The 16,776-nt window shown below is 37.2% G+C and overlaps 1 protein-coding gene across 1 annotated transcript in view; it reads right to left on the bottom strand.

Moving 5' to 3' along the window:
- pde11a.L (phosphodiesterase 11A L homeolog) overlaps positions 1-16,776 on the bottom strand; it is a 217,881-nt gene that overhangs the window by 154,413 nt on the left and 46,692 nt on the right. Inside the window, exon 2 of the mRNA XM_041576061.1 lies at positions 14,503-14,661. Coding sequence (XP_041431995.1) covers positions 14,503-14,661 — 159 coding nt within the window. The remainder of the gene's footprint in view (positions 1-14,502; positions 14,662-16,776) is intronic.

The following is a 16,776-nucleotide window of genomic DNA, read 5'->3' as shown; positions in this document are numbered from 1 at the left end:
TTTCAACATATATTGGTAAAACAGGACAAACACTGGATATGTTGGGGGCCCTAAAATTAATTTGCTGTGGGGCCCAGCAACATCTAGTTACGCCACTGTGAAAACTCCTACCCAGTACTCTACATAGTCCCCCCTCCCTGCTCTCCCCCCGCATAGGTGATAACACCTTTAAGTGCCCCTAATCAGAAAAGCCGGAAGATGGCACCCATGAGCTCTGCTGCACTTACTCTGCACTTATATGCAAGTAAAGGATTAGGGGCACTTTTAGGCGCTCGCAGGTGGGAAGCAGGGAGGGGGGACTATATAGGGTACTGTAGACAAATAAAAGAGGTCCTCTGTACTCAACCCATTATCACTATATTGTGCATGTCAATATATTTAGTGCATACACTAAAAATGCCTTACCCTTTAAACAAAACTGGGATTGTTTGTCCATATATTGCAATATATTTATATGGCCAGTCCTACTCTCAATTTTCATCTGATTCATTAAGAATTCTATTGCTTCATTATACAATTATAGGGTACCGGGTAGGGGGTTTTTATTAGTGGGGGGTTGAGTTCTCCTTTAATGTATTGTTCCAGTAGTTTCTGCAGTAATTTCACACGGCATACTTTATTTGTCCTGTCTGTTGAAGAGACACAGTGGAACTGTTTTGTAATAAATAAGTCTTGAGTAGCAACACTCATATTAAGACAGCTGACACTATCTATTTGTATGGGACACTTGGTATCACCTATAACAAGATTGTATCAAAGATGATCACATTATACTGAACATTTGTTAGTGGCTTCCTCCCATCATTACCTAAGGGAGTTACTGTAAATAGCCTAAGGGGGTGAGATGACAGGAACCCCACATTCCTCCAGCTTCCCTTGTGATCTCATTGTTCAGCCTACATGATATCCATGTGTGTATCCAACTCACATCTAATTAGATAACATTGCATGGGCAACCTGCATCATCAACCTCCCCTCCTTCTACCTAATGTCTTTTTTTATCTTACATGCTCGTCATCAGAGCACATTGCTGAATGTTAAAGAATTGCTAGTTAATTGTTTGCCCAGAATCCATACTTAATTAAAAAAAGATTGCTCTCAGTAGCTGCATGTATCTTAACTTCTGTTAGACGAACATTCATTCCATTTATACAGTTAGCAGTGCCAACGCACGTTAACCTATTACAGTATGTTCTCTAGAACATCATATCTAGACAAGATATTCAAAAAATAAAACAGAAGCACCAGTCACATACCAAGCTATTTACTTGCTGATAGAGTGCCAGGCATTTACTGATAGTAGATAAAGAATAAAAGCAAACACACCAAACAAATTGAGCATACAAAAATTGTTTAAATAGCTGGAGCTATAAAGGAGAGCTAATGAGGGTTTAATGACCAAAAATATTTTTTCCAGTTCAGATGCTATGCTAAGTTTATTCAGGTTGTGATACAGTAAACAAATGTTGTCTCATAAGTGAAAAAGAAGGAAACACAGGCACATGATGGGTAATGCTAGCAGGAAAAACCTTGATCGTTTATTGGGAATGCATCCGGCTGGGGTGGCAAAATACCACTCCTGATTTTTATTGTCTGATGGTGTCTGACCTGCTGGGAATTCTTCTTGTTTCTCTAGATTGATGCCCAATAAACCTGTTTGATCCCTTATAAAGTTTATTCATTTTCATGCTATAGTGTTCCTTTAAGAAATAGTATGGCAGCCACAGTTTCCCTGACCTAAACATTTAAAAAATCTTGTATACATTTGCAATTCAAATAATTCAAATAATCTTAAAGTATTCCATCAGTTTATATGTGTAATGGTTTGATTTTCTCCTAGTGTGGGAAATTCTGGCCACAATATAGAATAGGGTTCATTTCTATATTGGGAAAGAAACAAAAGGATAGGAACAAGGAGAAAAGAGACTCTGGCATGATTTTCAATTCATGAGTAATATAATATTTTCAGCAGTTTGTATGGTAATGTGGGGGAGAAAACTACTGGAGCATTAAAGTGTTATGGGTTGTGCTTATACAGAGTTCCAATAAAAGAATATTGTGACAAAATTTGAATGTGATTTATTATTATAAGAAAGAAACAAAATTAACTAACTCCACAACTGGCTAAATAAGTGGCAGATGATGAGAGAGTTATTTAATCAGAGACATTTATATACTGCAAAACTGCTGAAAATAAATATATGGGGTGGCTGCCTTTACATTACAGCCTTAGACTTTAATATCTTTAGTACCTGTGCTACTGGCAGATATTATAGCTAAATGATGAACTCCCTTCTATTGACAACCCCAAAGTAGGAGCAGTAAAATAAGAAAAGGGAAAAGACATGGAAATACTGTAGATGAGCTAAAGCTTGGGGGCACTACATGGAGTTTGGCTTGCATTATTGCTGTACCTGCTTTTCTATGAAAGGTGTGCTATTAGGGCTCTTACACACAGGTGGATTTTTGTGCATCTGAGATGCAGATTTGAGTGTACCTAAACCCGCCAATAAATTGATTCCATTATATTCTGCCTTTTTGTACTCTTGTACTAGATTCAGAAATGCATTTTATTGCAGTCAAGTTTAACTGCATTTTGTATTTGTAAAACAACAGAACTAAGAGATGTGTTATGAACTCACAATATATACAGTATGTGCTATTACGCATTCATCATGCTCATAGAGACGAACATGTGTAAGAGCCCTTAGTGGAAAAAAAAGTGGTTTAGGCATTGCTGACTCTAATACAATCCTATACATTTCAACTTATCAATGATGCCCTAGACTTATCTTTGGCATATATGAAGGTCCAAAGAAATGTACCTTTAGGGTGCATTATATGTGCTGCAGCTGGGTGACAAAAAAGGGTTACCTTTCCCTCTCAGCCAAATTCCACACATATCAGCCCTTCCTTGATGTGTGAGGAGAGATATTATTATAAATATTGGATGTATGAATGGGAGCTAAAGGGCTGACTGGTCTCTATCTATCCTATCTATCATGTGTATGGGAGAACCTAAGAGGAAGCCAAGGAGAGCCAATTGGCCAGAAAGGGGCATTAGAGAGGGAGAGAGGGAGAACCTGGGGAAAAGCTAGCAACTGCAAAACCTGAAAGATTGCAAGTCACAAAGACTGTACGTCACAAAGACATTAGGTCCTCACCCCAAGATAGACAGGTAACCCATTTGTGTACAGGTAGAGCTGGACAGGCTTAGGATTTTACTTTCTGCATTTTGTTTTGTTTGTTCATTTTTGGAGTAGCCTTAATTAAACTGGCCAAAAGCCAGTTATACTGCATGCAACTGTCTGTGCCACTGTTATGGGTCTCTGGAAGTATATGCTAAGGTCTATTTCCAGTGAGACCATGGTCCAACTACTTAAAATTACTACATTATATATGTTAACACTTTCACTTCTGATTCAAAGAACACCCTTCTGACCCCCAGCCCTTAGGCAACTTTGCCAAATCCTCACAAATCCTAAACTGGGTTTAGATAATCCTAAAAATATAGGATTTAGATTCCCCCAAAGGAACCCCAACAACTGAAATGTAATAGTTTGTCATAGAAACACAAAGAGAAGTCTTGGAAAAAACAGCAACAGCTACTGCTAGAAGAACGGAGACCATTCAGCTTTTCCAGATTTGCACATGAGCGTCACAAATGAGATTAGCCTTTGTGTTAAAGAAGCATTATCTTTAATGAGATCTCTGACACTTTAAGCCATCATAAAGGTGCCGTAAAAAACAGTAATTGGATGTTTATTAGGAAAGCATAATCAGAATCAGTACCTACAGTATTTAGTCACTACACCTACTGACACACATTAAACATTTTCAGAGCACATTGGTCATTGTCTCAATTTTTAAAGAAGACACTGAAAATGAATATTACTAAACTAGAAGTTTAGGTCATGCCTATTTTTGTGATAATTACAGGACCTAGAGTCAATGTTCCCTCTAAGCTGTGCTCTCGTGCACATAGATTTTGAGGCCAGTGCACACAACAAATTGTGGTGCACACAACAAAATTTTGAGGTTATTTTGACATATGCACACAGTTTTTTAAAATGTGCACACAAGCTTAATATGTGCGCACAAAATATTTTTTTGTGCACATAGCCGAGAAGGAATTAGAGGGAGCATTGCCTAGGGTTAGTAATACACTCCTCAAATAACAGTAACAAAATCCACAACCTCTTGCGGTAATTGCTGCTATTTCTTCACAGGAATCCCAATCTTATTTTCCTCTGCACTGTATATTAGAATGTTTCAAATATTTTCTTCTGCATTTCAAAGATAAAACCTTAACTTTCCGTCGCAAACCTCCTTTGACTTCCAATGGGCCAGACACAGCTTTGATGTCTATATACAATTATCGATCTGCTGGAAAATACCATTTTGTTGAGGAAGAATGAATGGGAAGCCTCTGCAAAAGAGATTGGGCATGCTCTCTGATCAATTTGCAGTTGATACTATGTAAGCTGAACTCCGCTGGACAGAATCTGCACAGAGGGGTAAGTAAAGACTTAGGGGCATTTGCCCAGGGAAGCAGCTAGGCTGGGAGGAGGGAGGGGGGTTTATGTAGGGTAGGGGTTTTTTAACTTAGGGTTGAATTCTCCTTCAAATGAGAACTAAACTCTAAAAACAAATATGGATAGAAATTCTGTACTTTATATAAGTATGGGACCTATTATACAGAATGCTCAGGGCCTGGGGTTTTCCAGATAAGGGAGCTTTCTGTAATTTGGATCTTCATAACTTGTCTACTAGAAAATCATGTAAAATTAAATAAAGCCAATAGGCTGGTTTTGCTTCCAGTAAAGAATAACTATATCTTAGCTTGGATCAAGTACGGCGTTCAGCCGCAGTGGAGCGCAGGAATAGAGCGCAGGAGTATTTTTCCAATAGGGCTGTACTCACACAGGCACGTGTAGGCGGCGAACGCAGGTTGAGACGCAACATGCTGCATTTTTCCTGCGTTCGGCGCCTACACGCGCCTGTGTGAGTACAGCCCCATTGGAAAAAATGTAATGCGTCTATTCCTGCGCTCCCCTGCGTCTGAATGCAGAAAAACGGAACGCAGGGGAGCGCAGGTAAAAACGCTCGTCAGTAAGAGCCCTTATACTTGCATGCTCAGTGAGTTCTGAGCAGCTGCTGGAAGTTAAGCTAAGGGGTTGTAGCAAATTAACAAGAAGAGGTTCACTTTCCATAGAAGCTCATGCTACTTGGCTGATTATTAAATTCTGATACTAATTGCAGTGGATTCTGAGCTGCCTTGTAATGAGAATCTGAATTACTAATTACTTACTGAATGACTAATGAGCCTTTTATTGTGACTTTCTATATATACTGCATAGGGAGTCAGTCCCTAAGCTCAGGTAAGTGACAGTAGCACAGAGCATGTGCAGTGAATCAGCAGAAAAGAAGATGGGACGCTAATTGGGAATATTCGGAGGCACAAATCCTCACTGCAAAACGGTTGTGGTTGCATTCGGCTGATAAAAAACCTCAAGGCATAATGTGCAGCATTTCTAACCTGGTACTTTTTAAAGCTTTAGTTCTCCTTTAAGTTTATCAAAAATCTGATATGGTGTCACTACAAAGGGTATGTTTTAACTAAAGCTGAGAAAAAATGTTCAGGAAGAAAGGTTTTTGAAGAACAGAATCAAAGTTTTCTTTATAATGGACCAGTTCCAAAGTAGACATTTTAAATAAGTATCTTAAGCTCTGGTGGTGCTTGCAATCCATTATATTTCAGTAATTTTTAAATAGACAAAGAAGTGGCTGTTAACAAAGAAGAAGTTTGGAGCGAAACAATAATCATAAGAAAATATACGAGAAATAAATAATGAGAAAAAGTCAGTCAAATTAATCCTATACAATGGAAAAATAGGTGCCTAGATATTTTTATCTTCAAAAGTTATTTGAAGCTCAATGCAAAAATTTGCTTGTCCTGTCACCCCACTTAAATCTATATGACACAATAACATTGCATGGGAGGCCAGTTAGAAAAAAGGTAAAATATTGTGTACACTTAAAATATACACTTCTAATATATTGAGAAGAGAGTGCATATGAATGTATTGGTCCGTTTCAAGTGTATGGAGAATAGATGGTTGCGCCTCTTGCTGCATGTAATCCATTCATCAAATCAAACTTTGCAATAGGAGAAAGTAAACAGAAACGCCATATATAACACGTAAGGCAGTGTTGGAATAACAACTGTTCTTGGAAATGGTTGTGCTCATCAGAAGTGGAGAAATCATTATTTCCAGACAGGGAAGACTTCAACCAGCAAAGGTTATCAAAAGAAAGCATTCAATAATGCACAATTTGATTGTTTTCTATGCTCATTGGACTATTGATCTCGCTATAAAACTCATGGTGGATACTTTCTGATGTGGGCAGTTAGCCATGAAAAGTCACATAATCCATGATCCATGTTTAGATAACGACCCAACACAGCTGACCCAAGGCATGTTTGTTTCAGTAAATTACGGATGCTGCCACTATATATCATTCCAGTGCATCATCCCCAGTGACATGTTCAGTTTCTATCCTCATCCATTACCTACATGTCTGGTTTTATACAGTGGTAAAACATTTGGTGTTTAAAAATTAATTAAGCCTTGGATAAAAGGATTACATATAATTTCAATAAAGTAGTATGACAGTAGGGTAGAAAAAAACGTCCCCACCTATAAACCCAAGAATAGCAGGAATACTGTAGCTAGGAATGTATGCATTTCCTATACTTACTTATATATGGTGTGTGCTTGGTATCAGTTAAACAGCCGGAAAATGTAGGTATTCTATCCGTAATTTGTTCTATGGCGTCTTTCTTTAGTTGAAGTACCTAGCTATTGTGCATTGGTCTCTATCCCTCTTCTCAAAGTCTATCCATTTGAAGTTTTGGAAAGAATCACACAATTTTAATGTTAGTTGTGCAGGTGTCAATGTGAATATATTTTTATGTACTTTGAGGGCTGCAAGCTTTCTGAACACCGCCCTGGTCTTGTATATCACTATAATTGCTTTCCCATTTTGTCATGAATTTATTCCAAATCTAAACATCAGCCACTTACAGATTGCCATCAGTTTGTTAGGGTAGATTTGTCAGACTATGTCCTTGAAGACAATCAGGATTTAAATGTTGTAACTGCTTTGCCTGACAGTACAGCAGCACTGCACTGAAGTGCCAGACATTTCTTTGAAGACTTTCTGCAGAACACATAACTCTTGTTGTAGCTGCTTGAAGAGGTCAATAATATGTTGTCTCCCTACAAGTGGAAGCTCAACCTGTCGTTTCATGATTGATTCAATTTAGTCATACAGGTATGAGATCCATTATCCAGAAACCCGTTATCCAGAAAGCTCCGAATTATGGAAAGGCAATCTCCAATAGACTGTAAAACAGTGTCTTGTACTTGATCCAAACTAAGATACAATTCATCCTTATTAAAAGCAAAACCAGCCTATTTGGTTTATTTAATGGTATCATGATTTTTTAGTAGACTTAAAGGATAAGTAAAGCTGTGGAGGTATTGCCTATAGATTAGCTGCAATAGTGCAAGCTAGAATACTCTATTTATTCTGTAGAATGTTTTACCATACCTGAGTAAAAAGCTCTAGAAGCTCTTTGTTTGTTTAAGATAGCAGCTGCAGTATTAGCTTGCTGTGACATTACTTCCTGCCTGAGTCTCTCCCTGCTTACTCGTAGCTCTGGGCTCAGATTACAGCAGAGAAGGGAGGGGGTGGGGGAAGAGGAGCAAACTGAGCATGCTCACACCCTGGGCAAGGAGGTTTAAGCTGAAGGCAGGAAGTCTGATACAGAAGCCCATGTGTACACAATAGAAGGAAAGAAATGTAGTGTTTCTTTTGACAGAGGACTCAAAGCAGCACTATTTTATGGTTTTACTGGTATATTTAGGTGAACTTTTCTAATAAGGCTTACTTAGTTTTAACCTTTCCTTCTCCTTTAAGGTATAAAGATCCAAATTATGGAAAGATCCATTATCTGAAAAACCCAGGTCCCGAGCATTCTGGAAAACATGTCCCATACCTGTATTTAAAATGACAAAACCATTTTTTTGTGGCAGGTTTGCAGGCAAAGGAGATTTTTCCTTCTAATGTCAAAAGGAATCACTGCTTATACTTATCTGTTCCTTGCTATCAAGGCCCTTTTGGTTGTCTGGTTTCTTGTTTCCTAAGAATATTCATAGCAGTGGTTTGCCTGGCTATATACAGGTACTTAGGGTTGAATTCCAAAGCAGCTCTCAAAGGATGGTAGGAAAATGAAAAACATTCAGTAACATTAAAAAAGACAATACAAGTATAATTTAAGTCAGTCTAATATGTAAATAATTACAAATTTAAAAAGTTTGTAAACCCCAAAAATAAATGGGTAGAAACTTTGGGTTTAGATCCTTCTAAATGTTCTATCTATAATTCATGTATAAATATAAAACATTTTTAAAAAGTCACTTGATTTGAATTGATTTCACTTTAAATAAATGAGTCATATTTCATAAATTAAAATGTTTTGGAGTCTATGGAAGATGACCTTTCTGTAATTTAGAGCTAAGTAAAAACGTAAATTCAAAATGCTCCACAAGCTTTCAAACTGTGTATGGCAACCAATGAGTACAATAAGCTATAAAAACTCTAAAATCAGGTTCAGATGAGCTACAATGCCTGTGCCTTGGTTATTGTCTTAACATTTATTTTAAGCATTATGTCAATGTTTCTTCCTGAATCAGAATCTACCATGGTGAATATGTGAATCTATTTTAATAAATGCAGTATGCATACACTTGACTTGTTTATGAAGCCATTACTGTATATGTCCATTTCCCAGACGTATATTTAGGTCCTTATCAAACAACCATTATGATGTACACTTGACTCAGTACAAAGCCAGTATTAAAGGAACAGTAACACCAAAAACATGTATTGTTATAAAGTAATTAAAATATAATGTGCTGTTTCCCTGCATTGGTAAAACGGTTGTGTTTGCTTTACAAAACACTACTATAGTTTATATAAACAAGCTGCTGTGTAGCCATGGGGGCAGCCATTCAAAGCATGGGTTACATAACAGATAACAGATGCACTATGTAGAATCCCATTGTATTATATTACAGAGTTTATCTGTTATCTGCTAAGTAGCCTGTGCCTTTTCTCCTTTTAAGCTTGAATGGTTGCCCCCATGGCTTCACAGTAGCCTATTTATATAAACTATAATGGTCTATCTAAAGTAAACTCATAACTTTTAACAGTGTGTAGCAACAGTATATTATATTTGAATTACTTTAAAACTCTTATATTTTTTGGTGTTACTGTTCCTTTAAGTAAGCAACATAAACTTACTGGGGAAGCAGCAGGTTAGTAAGGAGCTGAGGTGACAACAGTGACAAGTTATTGTTTGTACCAGCACAACAGAGGTAGACTGTGGTGGGAAAATCAGGTAGGTCAGGGTTGAGCAGGTACAGTAAGTGCCTCTATGGCCACTTTACAGGATGAGCAGAGCAGAGGCTGCGGTGTATTTCAGAGTGGGACTCTGGTTGGTAGCTGCCAGGAAAGGGCAAGTAGGCAAGAATTTTATTTTCCTCCTTGGGAAGAGATTTATCTGGCTATCACTTTGATGCTTGTAACACATCACATAGGTGTTCTTTTGCACACCTATATATAGGCAAATCTCTGCATATATATTTTCTTTCCTCCATAACTAACAAACAAAAGTCAGGTTGCTTTAAACTTATGTCTACTATATACAGTGTATGATGACCTGGATGAATAAAAAGCCTTCATCTTTCTACAACATAGTAGAGGCTATTTTTTTTAATATTCATTTTACATAGGGCTCCTATGTTTTTGCTAGGTCTATTAATAATAATATTCTAATTATATTATATATATTAAAATATAAAGGTCCACCCTGCCCATCAAATATGTCTTTTAAATGCTCAGCTGATTAAACAACATCAGCAAGATGTTTTACTATGCTTCACTGCAAAACAATTGAAACAGGCATCTTATCGGTTATATAAAAAAGCAGTAAGAAATCATTTGTGGAATGGCTCTGGTCTGGTCTCTTAGATTCAAGCAAACATTGCAGACAAGAATCAGTTCACCTGAAACTGAAAATGTCAGACTATGAGGATTTTTCTTTTTTGCCATTCCTGGGTCAATAAATGAGGATCTTTTTCTACAGGCACCTCAGTTTTCAATAGTATTTTGTACTTAAATTTCTGAGATAAGAATAGCTAAGGTATTGCCAGCCGAAGGGAAATAAAGCATGTAGGGATGTGAAAAAGAGCCTGAAATGTAGAGAATTGTAGCAGAAGCTGATAAACAGCAATTACTCAGCACTTACAGTATTTAGCTGTTACAGGTATGTGATCTGTTATCCAGAAACCTATTATCCAGAAAGCTCCGAATTATGGGGAGGCAGTCTCCCATAGATTCCATTTTAATGGACTAATTCAGATTTTTACAATTGATTTTCTTTTATCTGTTATAATTAAATACATTTTAAATACATTTTAAGTAGAATTAATCCAAATTATGGAAAGATCCCTTACTCCAGGCCCCAATCATTCTGGATAATAGTTCACATATCTGTACTACCAACAGAGGAAAAGCTTTTTATTTATAAGTGAAAACAATGTGCAATAAAAAAACGAATAAGCCCACGAATGATATCAATGTTCTGTTTGTATCCTATTACTGCAAGAAAGTAGACTTCTGCTGTACTGGGTCGTGACCCATACATAAGTAGTTTACTACTCAGTAAACCATTACTGGCCAAATTTTCCACCCTTGAACCAATGTGATCAGGGGCGATCCTGGCCCCTCCGCCACCTGAGGCAGCAGCAGTTGCTGCTGCCCCCCCTCCCCTGGAAATTCGCTCTTAAAGTACCAGGAGCAGCATTTTTGCTGCCCCTGGTACCTAGTGGGGCACTGCCGCCTGAGGCGACAGCCTCAACTCGCCTCATTGGTGAAGCACCCCTGAATGTGATTTGCATCGTGAGGAAAGGATTCAGATGGATAATAGTGTTTCAGCTCTGCAGTTGAACACATTCTGATAAATTGATAAATGTGTTAAAAATGTTCCTTAATGTCAATATAGTCAGATACTGCTACATATAGTCTTGTTTGTAACTTTAATAGTTCTTAATTATTTTTTTATAGAGTTTTTGAATTATTGCCTTCTTTTTACTCTTTCAGCTTTCAAATACGGGTTACTGACCCGATCTAAAAAAACAAATGCACTGTAAGGCTACAGATTTATTGTTATTGGTACTTGTTATTACTCGTCTTTCTATTCAGGCCTCTCCTATTCATATTCCAGTCTCAAATTCAAATGTCTGGTTGCTAGGGTAATCTGGACCCCAGCAACCAGATTACCGAAATTGCTGAATAAATAGCTAAATAACTCAAAAACCACAGATAATAAAAATTAAAACCAATTTCAAATGTTCTTAGAATTATCTGCATCATAATACCCATAATGTTATGTAGGCGTTATTCAGACAGGCTAGTTAGGAGTACCTTGTGCCAGATTTGTTCATATAAAGCAGACCCCACACACAAGTGCTTTTTAAATGAGCATGCCATAATGTTCTTTCATTTGTCCTGGGTCTCAGTAAATTACCACTTTCTTCAGGTGTTTATTTCCAATGTTAATATTATATTTAAGAAATTACTCTCTGCTATAGCATGACTTGTTTAATTCCTGCATGGGTTTTATCCGTGCAAGTGACAAGCTGCCAGAAGTATTATGTTAAATAGGCTAGGCATGTGCGGGTATATTTTTGTTTAGAGTATCCTCACAGCACAAACAGTAGAATGTGTTTGAATCATTTAATGTAACATGCTGTTTGGTAGTAGATTAAATATAAATGCTGTGCAGTGGAGATTGGAAACGCCTGCGTGCAAAATCTTGCATTTGACTTACATATAGGATTGATTTTTTGTTGTTTATATTAACGTGGGAATGTCGCTTATTCACATTTTCTTTTCCTATACCTTAGAAACGCCAAGTGAGACATTTTAATTAGTATTTTTTTAGAATCCAGCAGCAGAACTCCTTTTCCAAATTTTTTCTAAATGTGTCATCAATTTTCCACTCAGTTTATGTTTAGTGTGCTTAATAGTCTTGAATAGGAATGATCAAACTCTGTTGCATGGTGTTAAGTTATGTATTAATGTGTGTGCTCTCATACAGATCCCATATTGATCTGATAATGATACAGTGTCATGTGACATGATCTTTGTCTGCTAATGCAGAAGTGTCGATAAAGTTATGTCTTCTTGAAGCAAGAGAAGAATGGCGTCTGCGTGCAGTTTCTCCTCTGTAGAGCTGCGGGCTCACGTGAGATTGAACTACCGGTTATCCCATCACTTAAGCAGAATGGCAGCATATTGTACAATATGACCCCAAAAATTTCAGTTTCACCAGTGGCAAAAAAATATATTAGCAAATCTGCTCTAGAATGTTACCATGGAAAAAAATGCAAACATAATTATTATGCACCCTTACATACTGACCAATGGGAGCCCTCAGTCTTCCCCCGTCTACCTAAGAAGCTGCACAGGTGCCAAATTTGGAAGAACTTGGCGACATGAGATCCTTTTTATATATGAAGAAAAGTTGTATCATAGTGAAAAGGAGCTTCTCTGGCTGACTGTGCTATTGCACGGCTTAATATACCTTAACTCCAATGTTATTTTGGGTTCCCATTGACTCTACAAAATTTAGCATATTTTTCTTGGTTTCCCAAATTTTTCAATGATGCAAAACAAGCCAGTTTAGCACATCACTAGTCCTGAATTTGAACTAGTTATGCAATGCATGTATAGTGTGAACTTACATTTTGAAATTTGGGTTTTATGTGGTATAACAATATATCTTGAACTGTACAAAATATTATGTGCTAAGAAAAACAATTATTGTGTCCCTTTAAGGTATGTATATATTTGTTTTCCGCTATACCTAACTGACCAGCTGGTGTATGAATATGATAGATATGAAGACCTATACAGCTAAATCAAAAGCTCATCACATACTATCTCATTACCAATCAGTCTGTGATTACAGAGCTCATTTATTATCTGACAGTTAAGACCAGTTTTTATTATGACTTAATTTATTTTATATATTAATCTGCTGTAATTTTTAGTAATCTTGTATTTGTGGACAGTTTGTAAAGGAGCTTCAGAGCGAAAATATGGATTGCACTCTCCTCTCTGTTATAGAAGTAGATGTATGTTCACCAGTCTTCCTCAGTCATCCTACATTAGTCACAAATACAATCTCTCCCTCCCATAGATCCATTCCTCTCTGCAGCCACTATTAGACCAATATGAGGTGTCAGCTAGTCTTGCCACTGTAAGCTTCTTAATATTGCTGCCACCATTGTTTCCTGAGCATAACTACAGAATACTGATGAAGACTTATAAAATAAGATATTTGTGCAGTTTGCATTACCCATAAGTAAACACTTTGTTAAAAATGAAATCTTTCAGCGATCCACTGGTCCAGAAACTAGAACAAACTTGAGGGCTGAACTGAAAACAGATTTTTTCTATTTTGTCTTAATATACTGAGATTGATAGTTTCTGATGTGAGCAACAGAAACCATCACTAGGTCAAAGGTCCCATGTTCAAGAAAGATTTTATGTGCTGCTACTAAAATCTGTGCCCTCATCTCAAATTAACAAAGACTTAGGGGCACATTTACTAAGGGTCGAGGTGAATTCGAAGTGAATTTTTCTAATTCAAAAACTTCAAATTTCGAAGTAATTTTTGGGTACTTCGACCATCAAAAAGGCCAAAATTCGATTAGAATTGAAAAAACTTCCTATATTCGACCATTCGAAAATCAAAGTACTGTCTCTTTAAAAAACTTCGACTTCGACACTTCGCCACCTTAAACCTGCTGAATTGCTATGTTAGCCTTTGGGGACCTCCTAGAACATATAGTCAGTATTTGGCTAAGTTTTGAGAAGTCGATGGATTTTTTGTAAAATAGTATGATCGTACGAATCGAACGATACGTACGAATCGAACGATTCGACCCTTGATAAATTTGCCCTTTATTGTAGCTTATAACAGAGTGAATGAATGGCTAAGATGTTTGAAAAGGCAATGCACACAGGTACAAAGTTACAGCTCTGCCAGTGTGTATGTCATAGAAGCACTGATCTAAAGGCAGCTATGTCCACTTCTAAATATATGCAAATAGGAAATGGAGTCATTTATTTGTCTGTTTTAATGACCCAGAGAAAACCTCTTATTACAATACTCTCAGTTGCTAAATGCCTATAGGTTTAATGGAAACTTGTATTAGACAACCTAGATAATCTTATATACACCTGCATTAAATTATTTTAAGTCACTAAGGGAAAGCTCATATTTAACCTTCCATGTACAAACTGGGCATAGTGACAAGTTAAAAAAACACTGAATTGAAAAATTTGAAATATCAGTCCTACTTTTTCATCGTCCTCAATGAAGGGGGCACCTCCAGGAGTTTTGTTTATAGCCTGAGCAACGCCTATAATCTCGCCATCACTGCTGCGTATTGGCATGCACAACAGAGACTTGGTCTTGTATCCCGTCAGCTTGTCTATTTCATCGCTGAAACGCCTGTCCTACAAGAGACAAAAGGAATTATGAAAAAAATAAAGCATATTTTACATGGTATGCATTGAACATTGAAGCACAGTTGGAAAAGTTTTGCATGAACAACTAAGCATCCCCTTAGAAAGCTGTACCCTGCACCCACCTTTTTACCATCATAATAATAAACAACCTTCAACATATTGTTTCTTGGATTGTTTATCATTCTGAGAGAGAATAAAATTCTGTGTCTACAGATTTTCCCATAAGCCTTCCTGACTAGCATGGATTCTGTTCTCAAGCTAGCCTTGGTCACTAGTACCCTTGGCTGTAAGAGCAGAGTTAAGAATAGATGGAGCATGTGTCAAATAAACTTTGTCTTTAACCTCAAGTGGTCTCTGGTAATCGAATTTCCCTACCAATTATGTTACCAAGAGACAGTAAAAATGTCAAGACCTTCAGTCATATACTCTACAAGTACAAACTGAATTAAGTTATTGGTCCTTTGGTTTCCCAAGTGTTGCTGGCCTACAACTCCCAGTCTGCTCCACCATGTAATCATGCTGTCACTTGTATTTGGGGCTCAGATTTAAAAAACAATCATCTAGTGCAAAAGTTTGCTGACTTTTGAGTTTAAGTCCACCTTAGAAGTCCACATTTGGTCAGGACTCCCCTTAGATCATAGCAAATACATAGATCTAAGAACTAAGCACCAAATTCAGTTACTTTAGACTTGTAGAACAAAACTAAGGTTGTGATGGCAGATTCTCTCAGTGTCTTTAAGGGTGATGGCACACATGGAATTAGTCGTCCGTGATAAATCTGCTATACTGCTAATCTCCTGAAAATGCCCACTGTAGAGCAGATGTATAGTGGGTAACTAATCTCCACATGTTCATAGCCCTAAGAGGGGCTTGGATATCTTCTTGGATAGGCAAATGATCAAGGCCTACCGGCTTCAGTTAATTTTGTGCATGTAACTGAATGTTTATAGGCGTGTGTGTTTGTATGTATGCACGTGTTTATAAATGTGAGTGTATATCTGAACATTTTTTTTCTTCCCTGTCCTGATGTGATGCTGGGAATGACACAGAGGGGTTGAACCTGATGGACAGTTGTCATTATTCAAACCAATGTTAACTATGTCACTATGTAATGAGGCAGAGCATGAATGGATATCAAATAAATCTAAATATGTATTCTATGCTCTTTCTTACTTTCTTACTCAGTGGAAAACCTTTGCCTGACCGCTAGGCTTGTCCTTTGCACCAATATGTTCTATGGAAAGCAACAGAGGGTGGTAGAGGAATAAGGCAGAAATTAGCAAAAAAAAATCAACTTTATTATTTTATCGGCCCAGTTCCATCAAATGGCATCTTTCATGTAGATATATACATACTGTATGTGTATAAATATTGTTCCAAAATGGTAGATCCAACTTGTGGAGAACCTAGCCTAAAGGCCAGTAGAGCTGGGATTTGGGGTGAGGCCTTATGCTGTCCTGAATACTTATTGCTGTTCTTAATACTATGGAAATTCTACTAATATTTCCATGGAAAAGAAAACTGTTAGTATTTTTAGCATTCAAACTTACAGGAAGAAATAAAGATGGAGTATCCCTGTATATATAGAAAGTATCTGATAATTTATATATATATTATTGGGGTGTAATAAAAGCTGCTAAGTTTGCCCAGGAGCAGTAACACATAGCAACCAATCAGCAGGTAACTGGTTACCTGTTTAAAAGCAAACATCTTATTGGTTGCAATTGGTTACTGCTCGTGGGCAAAACATATGTGGGTATATTTTGTTCTTGTAACCATTATTTTCATTTCCCCTGATGGAGATGGTCCCAGATATATTGCCTGTATGCCCTATACTGATAACAGCCCCATTCCCACATGGGGAACATGTAGACATGATAAGTCCAAGTCATTATAAGCAAGGCATAGCTGCCCTGAGTTACCCCATGAGATACTTTGCTCTGGCCTGGGTCTAGCTTTACCAATAGCAAGAATAAAATGAATGGATTGCACATATCCTGAACATACTAGCTAATAGCTGTGCATCTATTTTTGAGAATTGTTTGTCTTGCTGAAAATAATATATATTATATATCGTTGGAAAGTCTCTGTTTATATATGTAA

The sequence above is a fragment of the Xenopus laevis genome, chromosome 9_10L (genome assembly GCF_017654675.1).
Source record: "Xenopus laevis strain J_2021 chromosome 9_10L, Xenopus_laevis_v10.1, whole genome shotgun sequence".
NCBI lineage: Eukaryota > Metazoa > Chordata > Amphibia > Anura > Pipidae > Xenopus > Xenopus laevis.
The sequence above is the reverse complement of the archived record's forward strand: the minus strand, read 5'-3'. Positions and strand labels throughout refer to the sequence as shown.